The sequence below is a fragment of the Sorghum bicolor genome, chromosome 1 (assembly GCF_000003195.3).
Source record: "Sorghum bicolor cultivar BTx623 chromosome 1, Sorghum_bicolor_NCBIv3, whole genome shotgun sequence".
Classification (NCBI taxonomy): domain Eukaryota; kingdom Viridiplantae; phylum Streptophyta; class Magnoliopsida; order Poales; family Poaceae; genus Sorghum; species Sorghum bicolor.
The window spans coordinates 11,426,476-11,441,739 of NC_012870.2; the positions used below are offsets into that span (position 1 = coordinate 11,426,476).

A 15,264-nucleotide genomic window follows, 5' to 3' on the forward strand; every position below is an offset into this window, starting at 1 on the left:
GCTGCCATTACCGGTGAACGTCTGCTTGGAGGTGGTGCACAAGGGAACGAGTGGATCTTAGTGGGATTCTCCAACTTGGTGGCGCTGTTGAGCTTCGACTGGATCGTCGGTGTTGTCACACAATATTTGCAAAATGTAGTCTGAACAAATCAATTGTAGGCATGCTATGGAGCACTGCTGGGCCCATGCGACGTCTTCGCTATACGCTACTCACAATATACACTGTACTAAAGTGCTTTATAATAACTTTATTTTTTTCTCTCAACCAAACGCATGTCAATGGATATGTTATCAAGAAGAAGGATTTAGGGTAATAACGAACATAAAAGTTTCCTAAAAAAAAGAAAAAAAAGAAAAAAAAGAACATAAAGCATACTACGGCCATTGCATAAACTTTTTGGATAACATTATCCCATGAGCGCGCGACCTCATCCTACTCCTCGCGCCGGCTTCTTCTCCACGGTCCTCCTCGTGACGAGCATGCTCTCACGACCTTCCTCTCCCTCCTCACCCCTGTCGACCTCGCCGACCACCACCCCACCATAGGCACACCCTAGCTCGTCGGAGTTCCAACGAATCCTAGCACATGTGGCGGCTGCCTTCTTCCCCTCCCCCTCTGGCCACGTGAGTTCCGGCAACGGCATCCTCCCTCTGGCATGGTGCCCCTGCGCCTCCTTGGCCCGCCACCGTCGCCGCTAGGACCTCTAAGCCGCCTAGCCTCCTCCCCCATTGTTTGGGCGGCAAGTCTCTCTCGGTCGGACCCTTCTAAGCCCATTGAATTTGGAGAAGAAAGTATGGTTGTCTGAACAGCCGCACCATCGTCATCTTCTTCGGTCTTTAACCTGGTGTCGACGGCCCCTCTCCTCATCTCCTTTTATTCCTGTTGGCGTACCAGCCTCCTTCCTCTTCCTCTCCGTCGGGGGCGTGGGCGCAGCCTAAGGTCATGCGGCGCGTAATAAACTCCCCCCACCCGCGGCTCAACACGGATGCGGCGCGCGGTCCGCACCCCGCCGATGGCTCGGGATGGGGTGGCGCGGCTCTACGCGGCGCCCCGTCCGGCACAGCTGTCATCCGGCTTGACTGGACTCGCAGTCGGAATTCGACTCGCAGTCGGGGTCGATACACTACCGGGACTCGCAATCGGAATTCGACTCGTAGTCGGAGTCGATACACAAGTCTGATGCGATGAATTGGTTAATGCAGCAACACACATCCCCATTTTCTCGCGCATCACCGTCACCGACGTCTTCCACCTGATCTCCTCGCCTCGTCCCCTGTCTAGGGCACGCAACCCGCCGTCGCCCTGCTTTACTCGTGATGGCTGCCAGCATAGAGCCCGCCGCCGCCGTCCGCGACCACAGCGCCGCGGTAAAGACCGGCCTGAAGAGGAAGCGCATCGCCGTCGGGAGCACGGAGCAGTACGAGCTCGAGGACACCTGCCGGCTCGGCGCGGGTGCCTTCGGCGCCGTCTTCAAGGCGCGCCACCGCGCCACGGGCCAGTCCGTCGCCATGAAGCGCCACAGCACGGCTGACGGCGGCCACGCTACGCTGCTCCGGGAGGCGCGCTTCCTCGAGGACGCGTGCTGCGGCGGCGCTAACCCGTTCGTCGTCGGCTTCCACGGCGTCGTCCGCGACCCGGTGACCTGGGAGATGTGCCTCGTCATGGAGTGCGTGGCCACCAGCCTCCACGACCTCCTCTGCCAGCGCCCCCGCGGGAGCCCGCCGCTGCCCGAGGCCACCGTGTGCGCCGCCATGTGGCAGCTACTTTCGGGCGCCAAGAAGATGCACGACGCCCACATCATCCACCGCGACATCAAGCCCCAGAACATCCTTGTCGACGAGGGCCAGAACATCGTCAAAATCTGTGACTTTGGGCTCGCCATGTCAACGGACGAGCGGCCCCCGTACGAGCCGGCCGGAACACTGTGGTACCAGGCGCCCGAGATGCTGCTGGAGAAGCCCGACTACGACGCCAAGGTCGACGTCTGGTCGCTTGGCTGTGTCATGGCGGAGCTCGTCAACAACGGCAGGCCTCTGTTCCAAGGATCCCACGACGACGGACAGCTCTGCGCCATCTTCGATGTGCTCGGCGTGCCTGACGACAACACGTGGCCGTGGTTCTCGTCAACGCCATTCGCTACCGAGGTGATGCCGGAGCTGGACATGCAGCGGTACAACCTCCTGCGCTATCTGTTCCCGGAGACGAAGCTGTCCACCGAAGGATTTGACGTGCTCAGTGGCCTGCTCACATGCAATCCCGACAAGAGGCTGACAGCAGCCGCCGCGCTCAAGCACCCATGGTTCGCCAAGGTCGAGGGTCTGAAGCTACCAAAGAAAGAGAAGCTTGCGTCCATATTGCCCAACCGACGCAAACGACTGAGGTTGCGTGCTGTGTGCGTGTGAAGTAAAAAAATCTCTTGGTAATGCCAATCCTCTTGGTCTCTAGCAGAAGACAAACCGAGCAATGAAGTGAAAAATCAAAACATGGGAATTCAGGAAGAAGATGGATAGGCTACTGATGAAGTGGAACAAGAATGACAGAGAGTGATGCATGGTAGAATCTGGATCAAGGAAAGTTGCAACAAGAAGGAGCCAACTTTAAAGAGTCTATGTTAGACTTATTGATGTGTGCTTGCTAGTTAAATGGATTGATAAACTGGAGAAAGTGGTTGATGGTCTATGCTGTTCGATGCTGAGAAAGAAGTATCTTGGGCAGAAAAGTATTTTCCAGGTCAAGAATAAGCAAGGTTCTCAGTTCTGGAGATCACTTTTAGAGTTGAGAATGTGGTACCAAAGAGGTAGAGTGGTGGAAATCAAGAGGGGTCAACAGACCAGATTCTGGCATGATTGTTGGCTGGGTGTATGCCCTTTGAAAATTCAGTATCACAGACTCTTTCAGATTACTGCTAAGCCTGACATAGAGGTAGCTCAAGCATTTGTTGAGGGACAATGGAGATTCAGTTTAGAAGGCAACTCAATGGGTCACTCAATGAATATTGGAACCAACTTCAGGAAATGTTGCTGGAAATTACTCTTTGAGAAGGGACTTGAAAGTTCCAGGAAATACTCTACTAGTTCTCTGTACAAGTTCATGGCATCAGGGGGCGTGAAAGATAATCAGATGATGACAATATGGAAATGCAATATTCCTTTAGAGGTCAAGATTTTTGTTTGGATGGCAGTTCATGATAGAATTCAATCCAGGTTCAGTTGAAGAAAAAGCAGTGGTCTGGTCTGGAGAAATGCACCATTTGTGATACACTTGAAACCAGCGACCATATTTTGTTTCAATGTCCCATCGCTATCTTCTGTTGGATCTTTCTTAGGAACACTTTAGGATGGTGAAGGTCGCCAACAAGTGTGCTGAATTCCTTGTTAAGTTTGTTGAAAATTGTCGAGGAAAGAAACAGCAAGTATTAATCTTTATATGCGCAGGTGCTCTTTGGACGATTTGGAAGGCTCGAAATGACATGGTGTTCAACAAGAAGGTGCTGTTGTCTCCGATGGCGATCATATACAAGACCCTGATGCTGATCAAGACATGGCACCCTCTCCTGAAGGCGAAGCTGTGACCCATTGCGGATGAAATGATCAACTTGATTGCGGCTCTCACTGAAAAGTTGTCGACTCGATGAGATGTAATCTGGGTGTGTCCTTAAGTGTGAAAGTCTGAGTTTTTTTTCTTTTGGTGAGGGAGAAAGTCGGTAGATGTTAAGTTTCTCTCTTTTATGATGCCTAAACTGTAAAACTGGTATCCCCAGTTCAGGATCTTTGGTGTTCGATACGCTTTCCAATAATGCTGGATGAATGTCTTTGTTCTAAAAAAGCCTTAAAGATTCTGGATCATCCAAGACCGTAGGAAAAACCAGAGAAAAGCTTAAGTTTCTTAACTAGCTACAATTGGTTAGGAAGTACAACGTTTGTTGACTGGTAACTGATGGAACTAGAAATTCTGGTAGGTACTGACTGTAATTTTGGCCTGTTTTTGTTGTATAATCCTCCGACTACTGCGATTTTTAGCCATTTATAATTGTTCAAATTTTGAAACAGAATGTAATATATTTGTCTGTCACCATGAAGGTCTGAAAGAGGGTATTTATTTCTACCAATGATATCGGTCAGAGTACTACTTTGCATGATGATTTGTGAATTTATTAGGCTATTGTCACTTCTGGCTATAAAGCTATCTTACTGATTCACTTGGTTTTGAACGAATACTGATTCACTCTGTTGACGAAGAGTGTGACATTGTTGAGCTCAGAGGAAATTGACACGAAGGAAAAGGAGCAGACCCACAATAAGAAAAAGCCAAAGAGGAAGCCTCTTTTTTTAATGGATGGCACAGTTGTTGTTTTTTGCATTCAGGTATTCTCGTAGATCATCTGAACAACATTCCTGTTATGACTGTTAATTTCAGGTCCTGCTGAACATGGATTTTTTCCCCTTAGAAATGGTCTATGATTTTGACTGTGGCACCCATGTTTTTGGTATCCATCTTCTAAACACAGCAGCAACTGCACACCGGTAGCCACCTATGATCCGTATTTACATTCTGTGCTATTTAGTACTCTATTTGGTAATGAAAATAATAATTCTCGCAGATCCTTAAATAGGTTTGTATGCGCTAGATGCAAGGATGCTACGTTTGACCCTGGATATTGAACTTTAAAATTTCTTTGTGCATGGAGCTCATTGTCAAATGGGTGATCTATGTGTTCTGTAAGTTTATTTCTTAAATTGTTGATGCCAGTCATAGAAACACGTAGGCTGCAGTACTATTAGGCCGTACTTGCTTCATAATTCATAATCTGAAATGGAATAGGTAATATGTACTGTAATTTTCTGTCGATCAATATGCTTTATCTTCTGTCATTTCTATTTTCCACTATACTTGTCGTGTTTTAGTGGCAGTGACGCAGTGTGGCACTAATTTCAATCAACCATAGAACCTAAATGGGAAACCTGTTGAAGGACAGTAATGTCACCGCCTTTGTGATGAGGTACACAAATGTCATGTCATATATTGGTTGGAAGGAATTGAAGGTGAATATGCTTGGTAGCACGCCAAGGCACACAAAACATCATGTTATAGGTAATATTGGAAGTGCAGAATTGAAGGTGAATATACTTGGTAGGGCACCGTGAAGCATACTTCCATTTGTATAATATGCAGAGAGGAACCACAGAGAGGAATTGAGGATATTTGTATTGACATAACACATGTCATTTCCAAATTAAGAACCACAATGGGAAGCATTCAATATTCAAACTACGAAAAATACAGACTGATATAACAGACCAGCTACTAAGAATTTATAATTCACTCCTATCTTAACTGAAAGACAGTGCTCCTGTCAAAGTTTTTTTAAAGAATTTGTAGTCATCTTTGCAACAAATAAAAGGAAAGACAAACCAAACATTAATACATCCTTATTGCCCCAAAGTAACGATATTTGTGTATATGAACTTCGAAAAACAAGGAACACATAACCTGAACTCTATTTCAAGCTCCAATACAATATATGGAAACTGCCTTAGCTTTTCAACTATTCTCGTCTGCAGCTTGTGTAATCCAGCAGGGTGTGTTCGAAAAAGATGATTCTAAAAGCTGTTCATTTGGTAATTCATTCTCATATCCTGCTGGATAAATATTGCCCAAGACTTCAACCTTGGAGCTATTCAAGTGATAGGCCAATCCTCGCGTTATTGATTCACTCAAGAAGATAATCTCTTTGCATGGATGAAACCCAAGAATCTCCATGTATCCAGTGTGTCCACATTCATCATCAGAGCTCCATGTAAATTCGTCATCTTCAGATGCTTGTGAGGTCCATTCAATTTTCTCTTCCACTGGTGCTTCCATATCGTGATCTCTATTGTGATCGTCATAATAGTAATTAGTATCCTGGAAGGCCCAAGGTCCTTGGATTTTTCGACCATAATTCCCATGTGGTCTTGAAGACTCAAGCTTATGCTTCAACAACCACTTAGAAAGGTCCCTGTCATGCTTCAGCACCCACTCCATCTGACAGCCTGATTCATCAAGGTTCTAAACTTGAACTCTGCAGCCTCTCTTGATTGATGCACAATAAACCCCATTAGATGACTTCCCCAGATAAAACTGTGGATAGTGTTCTACTTCAATACCCAGTGGTGGTTTAATCACGTGATACTTATCACTCGACAAAGATATTCTGTAATATGAAACCGTTGTTTGAAAGAAAGACGAAAACCATAGGACGAGAAAACAACATGTTAAAAGAAATTAAAACCGAATGGAATGACGATGCTTAACGAGTTAGCATATATGTACCTCATAACATAATCAGTTTGACAATGCACATACAGAACTCCTCGCCAGAACACAGCATTGCGTTGGTTACCTGGGTAGTATCTCATGTCAGACACAGTTCCCATGGAATCACCTTCTCGAACAAAAGACTTTTCCTCCCACTGTCCAGTTCTCGATGAGAACACATGTAAGGTGTATACCAATGGTGGCCACTCAGATTGTTCTATCTCAGGGTCTAGTGCATCCCTGGAACTCTCGTACCACTGAAAACGGGTAACTGAAACCACATCATAGTATGGCGACTCGGCTGGATCGTACACGATGTACTGGACTTGGAAGGTGTTCTTGATCTCCATGGGTGAGGGTGGGCACGAGTGCACGAGAGCCAGCCATCGAGTGGCCGGATTAAGTAGGTAGCTAATCCTGTCGCCGTTGTCGTCGGAGTCGTGGATCAGCACAAGACCATTGCAGTGGTCGTCTACGTAGCCCCAGGAATCGGTTGATTTCTGAGGCAGGTAGTCGTGCTTGCCGGAGATGCAGGGGCCGTCCGAGAGGGGCGAGAAGAACTCCGAGATGCTGTAGGTGTTGAAGTTCAAGAAGAACCCACCCAGCGACAACGGGAGGAGATCCGCCCGCAGCAGGCGGAGGGCGTCGACGACGGCGAGCCACGCCTTGCAGACGCACCTGGACACGGCGAGTCCACGCGGCGGGAGGCGGCGGAGCACGTCCGCTAGCACGTCGTCGGGGAGCAGCGCCAGCGGGCACGTCTTATCCTCTGCCGCAGCCTCGCCCTGCTGGTCCCGGCGATCCATCGTTTGCTCCGCGCGACGCGCACTGCGAAGCAACGGAGGATCCTCTCTCTTGGCCAGGCACTGGGATTATCAGCTGAATTAACTTGTGGGAACGAAGGCCGGTTGGACTGGGAATTCAGAAGGTCGATCGGAGACTCGGATCAGGTATTTGGACCGGACTGTATTTTTTTTTTCTCGTTGAAAGTACTAATCGAATCGGACGCAGCGTGCTATACTAATGTTTTGGAGGGCTTGGCAGTTTTGCCACTCATATTTTTGCGGCTCAAGTACTGGATGAAGGAGATCTATACGGCACCAGATAGCTACGAGAAAGATAACCATGTCTTTGAGTTTGTTTTCAATGTGAGAAAAATTCACGGCCGGTAACTTGACATATGTTGCTTGAGCATCCGTATTTTTTTAGAAAGGTGGCAAGAGTTTTGCCAGATTTTTGTTAGATGAGTTAAAGAAAAAAAACAAAACAAATAATTACAGAGACCAGCGTCCCTCCAAACCCACACCAGACTCACTAAAAGAAAATAGTGACTCCAAGAAGAGGCCTCTGAAAAACAACTAAATATGGAAAACGAAAGGGAAAAAAGTAAACATCTAAACTTGCCCCTCATTAGATCTTGTTGTCAGTTGGTATGCTGTGTATATCCTCATTGCATAAAAGAGCCACTTGTGTTGGATGTAATGATTTGTTTTGAAAAGTTCTTCTATTCCGCTCGTTCCAAATATTCCACCAAAAATAAATCATAACGCCGTCAAATGCTTGTCGCTGCCTTTTGTCAAACTTTGCTTGGTACTTTCGCCAATATTTGTGAAGCGACCCCACCATTCCTACTGTGTCAATCGCAGATAGACCCAGCCACTGCTTTAGAATGGATCATACTTCATTAGCGAAGGTGCAATCCTTGCACAAATGTGTCGGCGCCTCATCGTCTATCCCACAAAGCTTGCAAATCAGGTCATTGGGCCAATTCGTTTGATTAAATTGATAGCGATAAGGATTTTTTTATGCAGTAAAGTCCAAGAAAAAAAACAACATTTGGATTTTGCCTTTGCTTTCCAAATTGGCATGTGCTTCACATTGCTAAAAGTTCGTTCAAATTGGATACGGTTGGCACTCTTGGTTGTGTATTCACCGTCCGTTGTTCATCGCCAATGAATACTGACCTCAATACTTCCATTAAGCTGAGTTTGCTCTACCACCTCCCAAATAGCGATGTACTCTCTTATCTCCTGTGGTGTTAGTAGGGGCGTGATATGGGATATTCAACAGATATTCTCCAAAGCTTCATACACAGTAATGTTCTTTCTCCATGATTTCTTGATTAGCGTTGGCGCAAGATTTTTGATAGCTTTCCCCTCGATCCAAGAGGATGTCCAGAATTTAGCAAATTTGCCGTCCCCGATTGTCATCATGGTTGGAGAAGCAAACAACTCCCTGTCTCGACTATCACAAGGTAAGTCTAGCTTGTTCCATGCCCTTTCCTTCTGTCTCCACTAGAACCACAGCCACCGAAGTCGCAACGCTCTCGTAAAGCGTTCAAGGTCTAGAACCCATAACCCTCCTTTAACCTTGGATAGACATGTCGTCGGCCAATTGATGATCGAATGGCCACCATAGACTTTATCTGGTGTCTCGCCTCTTCGTAGAAAACTTTGTCATAATAAACGATCGATCCTTTTAGTTAACCATTTCTGCTCAAAATACAACTTTTGAGTAAATTTACTTGTCCCGGGTGCAACCACAAGTTCAAATGAGCCAGCGTGGAGGTGCGGCGCTGCTGGTCCAGTCCAATAGGCCGTTTCCGGCCCACAAACTCCTCAACCTGGCCCCTCTCCCTCCATCCCAGTCCTTCCACAATTTCTATGATTTAGTCAGATAAGCAAAGAACTATAGCTCCGATTGATGTTTTCAGGGCAATGTAGCAGTTTGAAAGTAGCAGCTGGGAAGTGTTTGGTTTGATAGATCATCAATGTTTTCAGGGCAATGTAGCAGTTTGAAAGTAGCAGCTGGGAAGTGTTTGGTTTGATAGATCATCTCATTCCAGAAGAGGTCTGCATCGTGAGCCTGTCACTTAGTAAACTTGTTGTGAGCACAGTGATGTAAATTGCATTATTTCAATTGATGAATCATTTTCGACTGTGCTTTTGAATGAATTTCATTGGACTTGCTGTAACCATCCCATGGTGAGTGCTGAGGCACCTAGATGTCTCTGAATTTTTGGTAATGCCAGATCTCGGTCTCGCTTGCAGGAGACAAACCGAGCAATGAAATGGAAAATCAAAACATGGGAATTCAGGAGGAAGATGGAGAGGCTACTGATGAAGAGGAACAAGAATCAAGAGAGTGATCCATGGATGAATCTGGATCAAGGAAAGTTGCAACAAGAAGGAGCCAGAGATAAGAAAATTTCAGAGGAAGTTCAGGGAGAGCCTGAACAAAACTGACTCAGTCAAGTTGTGTTTCTTGATCAAGACATGTGAGGCTGGACCAGTTTGATGCTGTAACAGGAACTTGGACATTGGAACAGGATCATGTGGCTGTACATCTAGTTGAGGATATTCTTGAGGAGGAGGGAATGGGAGGAGAGGAACTATTGTGTTGTCACAACCTGGAGACAGAGAAACTCTATACTGGAAGAAGGGAGACCCGAGCCCAAGGAATGATCAGGTTTAAACCAGTTCCAAGGACGACTGGCCTAGAACTAGAAGCTCAAGTCGACTTATATATTGTCTCTACCACCCTCTCGAACATTTGGAAAGCTGGGTGTGAAGACGTTTGCTGATCGCTCCTTGGATGGTTATCAGATCGCAAAAATTGGAAAGCTGAATGACTGGCAGATTCGGAGAAGACAAGGCGTATACAGTATGTTACACAAAAATTGGTGTACAACACAAGGTTGAAAACAAGGTGCAACAAAGTCATTTCTTCCACACTCTCTCCACAAGTCTGAGAAACGAATAAAATATTAGCTGCGGTGTGTTACGGCAAAGAACCCCAGATTTATAATGGTACTGGGCAAATACCGCTTGTTGCGGTGTCCATCAGCATATTATGTATTTTGACGACTGTAGCAAATTTTGCCTTCCTTTTTCCCGAGCATTCACTTTGTTCCTAGCCGACCACCATCTCCAAAGCAAAAACCTTCACTTTCTGCTGTGTAGCCTCGTCCATCTTCCAAATTTCCTGAATTGTCTCCTTTCACGATTTACATTATGCTAGAGTCTTCCCAATTTCTTCCAAATTTAGCATATGCCATACTTCCTTAGCGCCATGGCATTTAAAAAGTAGGTGCCCACGACTTTCGTCCATACTCCAACACATTGGACAAATTGTTTCGCTTTTCACCCTCTTCTAGCAATATTCCTGCGTAATTGCCAAGCTGTTATGTGCCAAGCACCAGATAAACATCCTGTCTTTGTTTGGCAGTGGCAGCTTCCAGATTCTTTTCCAATCAAAATTTTCTTTCCCTTGGCCATCTATATTTGAAACCATGCTCTCTCTTCTTAACAGCCACCTCATATATAGATTTTACAGGAAATTCCCTTTTGGGATTGAAGTGCCATCGAGAAAATTATATCTACATCCCTCTGCCAAAAGGTGCAGTCTGACCTTTATTCAGAGAATTTCCATTTCCTACTCGCCAAATCATAACTTACTTTAATAATTGTACCCATTGCAGAACGCTTCTCCAAGTGTATGAGATTTCGTCCCAGGCTGTATATTTCAATATGTTGTTGTGTTGGGGAAGTATTCAAATTGATATATCCCCACCACATGAGAATATTTCCATGACATGCCACATGACATTTTCAAAGAACCATATTGCTGTGTTGGAGAAGTATTCAAATAGAAATAAGATTATTGTTGCTCACAAGACAAACTTACTACTAATAAGAATTTATAATAGTCATTGCAATAAATAAAAGGAAAAGCAAATCCAAAGATTAATACAACCTTGTCCCAAAGCCACCCATATTTGTGTTTACAAAATTTTGAGAATAAGGAATATAGCCTGAACTCTCTATAAGATGCAATATAACATTTGGAGGTTTTCTCATCAGCTTTTCAACTCCCCTCGTCTGTGGTTTGTGTAAGCCAGCAAGGTGTGTACGGAAAACATGATATTAAGATCTGTTCATTTTTTCCTAATTCATTCACAAATCCTAGTGGACATATATTGCCTAGGACTTCAACTTTGGAGCTACTCAAGTGATAGGCCAATCCTCGTGTAACTGATTCACTCAAGAAGATAATTTCTTTCCATGGATGAAAACCAATAATCTCCATGTACCCACCATAGCATCCATATTCATCATCAGAGCTCCATGTAAATTTCTCATCTTCAGAAGCTTGTAGGGACCATTCAATTCTCTCATCTGCAGATGCTTCCAGATCGTGATCACTATAGTAACCATCATAATAGTAATTAATATCTTGCAAGGCCCAAGGTCCTTGGATTCCATAGCATCGTGGATACTCAAGCTTATGCTTCAACAACCACTTAGAAAGGTCCCTATCATGGATCAGTACCCACTCCATCTGACAACCTGATTCATCAAGGTTCCAAACTTGAACACTGCATCTTCTCTTGATTGATGCACAATAAATTCCCTTACATGACTTCCCTAGATAAATTTTTGGATAGTCTTCAACTTCAATACCCAGTGGTGGTTTAATCACGGTATACTTATCATTTGACAAAGATATTCTGTAATATGAAATCATTATTAGAAAAAGATAAAACAAAAGGATGAGAAAACTAACCTATTGGAAAAATGACCAAGCTTAATGAGTTAGTATGTATGTACCTCATAACACAATCATTTTGAAGATGTACATACAGTGCTCCTCGCAAGTACACAGCATTCTGTCGGTCGCTTGGCCAATTCTGCCTCATGCCAGCTACGGTCCCCATGGAAGAATTACCTTCTTGAGCAAAAGACCTTTCCTCCCACTGTCTAGTCGTCGATGAGAACACATCTAAGATGAATACCGACGGTGGCCACTCGGATTGTTCTATCTCATGGTCATGTGTATCTCCAGGCTTGCGCATCCGACCAAAATGGGTAATTGAGACCACCTCAAACTCGAAGTCTATTGACTCAGTCGGATCATACGCGAGGTACTCAACTTGGAAGGTACCCTTGATCTCCATAGGTGGGGGTGGGCATGGGGGCAAGGGAGCCAACCATCGAGTTGCCGGATTAAGCACATAACGGTTCTTGTCGCCGTTGTTGTCATAGCTATTGACCAGCACAAGACCATTGCAGTGGCCGTCTATGTAGCCCCAGGAAAGGGAACCGGCCTTAGGCAGGTAGTCCTGCTTGCCAGATATGGAGGGGATGTCCGAGCGGGGTGTTAAGAACTCCGAGATGTAGAAGTTGTCGAAGTTCATGAAGAACCCAGCCAACGACAAGGGGAGGAGATCCGCCCGTAGCAAGCGGTGAGCGTTGATGACGGCGAGCCAAGACTTGCAGACGCACCTGGACATGGCGAGACCCCGTGGCGGGAGGCGTCGGAGTATGTTCGCTAGCATGTCGTCTGGCAGTAGCGCCAACATGCCTGTCTTGTTCTCTGTCATAGCCTCGCCTTGGTCCTGAGGATCCATTGCTCTCTTGGAAATTGGGATCTTGATCTGTTATGGCATACTGGGAATAGCAAAGCAATTGAGACGGAGGATTAGTGGGATAATTGAGGGTGAGGTCGCCGCAGGCCAGGATGGAGGAGGAGGAGGCGGCTGCGGTTGCGGCTGCGGCGGCGATGGCAGTGGTTAGGGTTAGCCTTCCATGGCCGGTGGGCTTATTAAAAAGGGAAGGACATATCGCGGTGGCTAGCCCGGTGGCGGTGGCGGGTTGATGGGCGGCAAGTGCGGTGGAAATTGGGTCGCCAAGCGGGTGATGGGCATACATGGCCATGCAGCCCATGGCCTGGTGGCCCGGCCCATGGCTCAGCGATTTGGCCCTGCCCAAGGCACTAGGCCATGCCTGGCCCACCACCCAGGCACGCAGCACAGCACGAGCATGGCCCGTTCCAACGAATGGCCCGGTAGCGGCCCGATAAAAATGAACTGTTGGTGTAGTTATGACTTGTATATATGTGTTATTAATTGTTATATTGGTTAAAATGATGAAATATTTCAGTATTTGGTGAAAAATGTTGATGAAATGAGCTGTTGTCGGTTTGATGGGCCGTGGGCCGGCACGACATGAAAACCAACCCGCGGGCCGTGCCTTGGGCTGAAGGCTAGGCACGAAACTCGTAGAGGCACAGCGGCCCGACGATCTGCGGCACGACATGACATTGGGCCAGCCTGGCATGGCCCGTTGGGCATGTATTGTGATGGGAGACAACTAGATGGGCCGTGCAGGCGTGGCAGGGGTTGGAGGCAAAGAGTTGTCGGTGAACTCCTCGATTAGGATTAAGAAAGGGTGCGATGGTCCGGCGAGGGTGGGCGTTGGGTGGGGAGGGTCACCAACAATGTCGCCGGCGGCCTATGCAGTGGTCGAGATGACGGGCGGGGAGGAAGATGGGTATACAGGGATAGAGAGGAGGAAGACAAGAGGAGGAAGATGTGTGCGCCGCTATGCGCGGGCGTTAGGGATGAAGGCCATGGGTGTAGCACATCATTAATGTTGTCCAAACGTGATGCAAGTCAACTCTCATACGTGATGAAGAGCCTGTTTGGTATAGATTTTAGAGCAACTTCTAAAGCTGTTGAGGGCCCTTTTATACAAAACATATTTTTTTGCTCACTTTGGGTACAAAAAACCAAGAACCAAGAACAAAACCGAAAATACCAAAAACCAAACCGAAAATATCGAAACATTGGCGCGGACGTCAATCATGGCAAGGACGATGACATTGGCGCGAAGGAGGGAGCTAGCGTGGAGGTGTGGTGCTACTACCACCGTCCTGTGGCCGAGCACTCCCCCGGGCACGACCCCAGGCGTGACACAATGGTAGGATAGCGCATGACGGCTGGAGGTTGAATAGGACATGTGGTTGGACCGTGAGTGACCAAATAAGGTAGGAAAAAGAAAAGAAATAAAAAAAGGTTTAAAAGCGTTTTATGGGTATTTCATCCTTTTTTACTACAAGGAGAAGTAGTTTTTGCCAAATGGTCCAAAAAATAACTTCAGTTCTACGAGTAAAGCTACACCACTAGTGAAGTCAGAAAAACTACACCAATGAAACAGAGCTATATCAAACGGGTTGGAAGTTATGATGCGTGAAAACTCCGGGCGGGACAGGTAAGGCAAGTTTTAGCTAATAAATCTAACCCACAAACAAGAAACCAGTCACCAGCCTAACCACATACTAGTAATTTCACTTGCGACGCACCTATACATAATTTCACTTTATATCAATCATTGTTTACCCTTGCGACGCACCTAATGTTGCATAATTTCACTTTATATGAACATGACGATTTATGATGACCTAATGCACGTTGCAGCTCATGTCATGTGTGTTGAAAACTTGAAGCTCAAAGCTGAGGGCTGAATTCAGTTTCCAAGCTTTGTGACTGACCATTCGTTGGGCCCAAACCGGCCTATGGTATGCGCGTGGCCGATCAGGAGAAAACGCCACCGCTACCGGCTGCGGTCTCTGCTAGGCAGCCTCGGCTGGCGCCTGGCGAGCGGCAGCGACACAGAGCCATGGTCCATGGCGATGGGCGAACTAGCGCCTCTAGCGGACGGAGACGATTGCATCGGTCGTCCGCCGTCAAGTGCGATTTAGGAAGAGGGGTTTGACCCCCTACTGGAATTTTATTAATAAAATATTTACAGGTTACAAAGAGAGTGCCAAGACTAAAGTCACAAAACAAAGAAAGTAACAAAGAAAATAAAAAAAATTACATAAAGTTCTACAGCTATAAATGAATCTGTGGATGATATTTTGCTTTAGCTCGTAGAATAACTAGAGCAAATTTCTTCTTGAAAACTGATTTGCATCTTTGCACTGTATGCGAGATATCGTGGAAAATCAGGTCATTTCTCATCATCCAGATAGACCAACACATAGTGATAATGATTTCCATGAAGAAAGGCAATTGCAGCTGAACTTTGAGGCTCTCTACTATGGCCGGAGGATCCAGAGTATTAGGTATTACGAGATGAAGAGTGTTCCAGCAAGCCAGCGAGAAGGGACAATGAAATAGCAGA

At 46.2% G+C, this 15,264-nt stretch overlaps 2 protein-coding genes and 1 pseudogene across 2 annotated transcripts; 1 reads left to right on the plus strand and 2 right to left on the minus strand.

Annotated features, from left to right (window-relative positions):
- Positions 239-3,797, plus strand: LOC8056743 (putative cyclin-dependent kinase F-2). Its single transcript, XM_021458324.1, has 2 exons — positions 239-3,347; positions 3,436-3,797. The coding sequence occupies exon 1, from the start codon at positions 1,318-1,320 to the stop codon at positions 2,401-2,403; it is 1,086 nt and encodes a 361-aa protein (XP_021313999.1). The 5' UTR covers positions 239-1,317; the 3' UTR covers positions 2,404-3,347; positions 3,436-3,797.
- Positions 5,330-7,141, minus strand: LOC8056744 (annotated as a pseudogene).
- On the minus strand, positions 11,341-12,846 carry LOC8056463. Its single transcript, XM_021464004.1, has 3 exons — positions 11,908-12,846; positions 11,716-11,807; positions 11,341-11,501 (listed from the first exon to the last, which is right to left on the minus strand). The coding sequence occupies exons 1-3, from the start codon at positions 12,705-12,707 to the stop codon at positions 11,341-11,343; spliced, it is 1,053 nt and encodes a 350-aa protein (XP_021319679.1). The 5' UTR covers positions 12,708-12,846.

Coding starts and splice junctions, on each gene's coding strand:
- LOC8056743 (XM_021458324.1), top strand. CDS start 1,318: ATGGCTGCCAGCATAGAGCCCGCCGCCGCCGTCCGCGACCACAGCGCC.
- LOC8056463 (XM_021464004.1), bottom strand. CDS start 12,707: ATGGATCCTCAGGACCAAGGCGAGGCTATGACAGAGAACAAGACAGGC. Junction 11,808..11,907: donor CAAAATGATTGTGTTATGAG/GTACATACATAC, acceptor TTCATATTACAG/AATATCTTTGTCAAATGATA. Junction 11,502..11,715: donor AATTTATCTAGGGAAGTCAT/GTAAGGGAATTT, acceptor TGGTTACTATAG/TGATCACGATCTGGAAGCAT.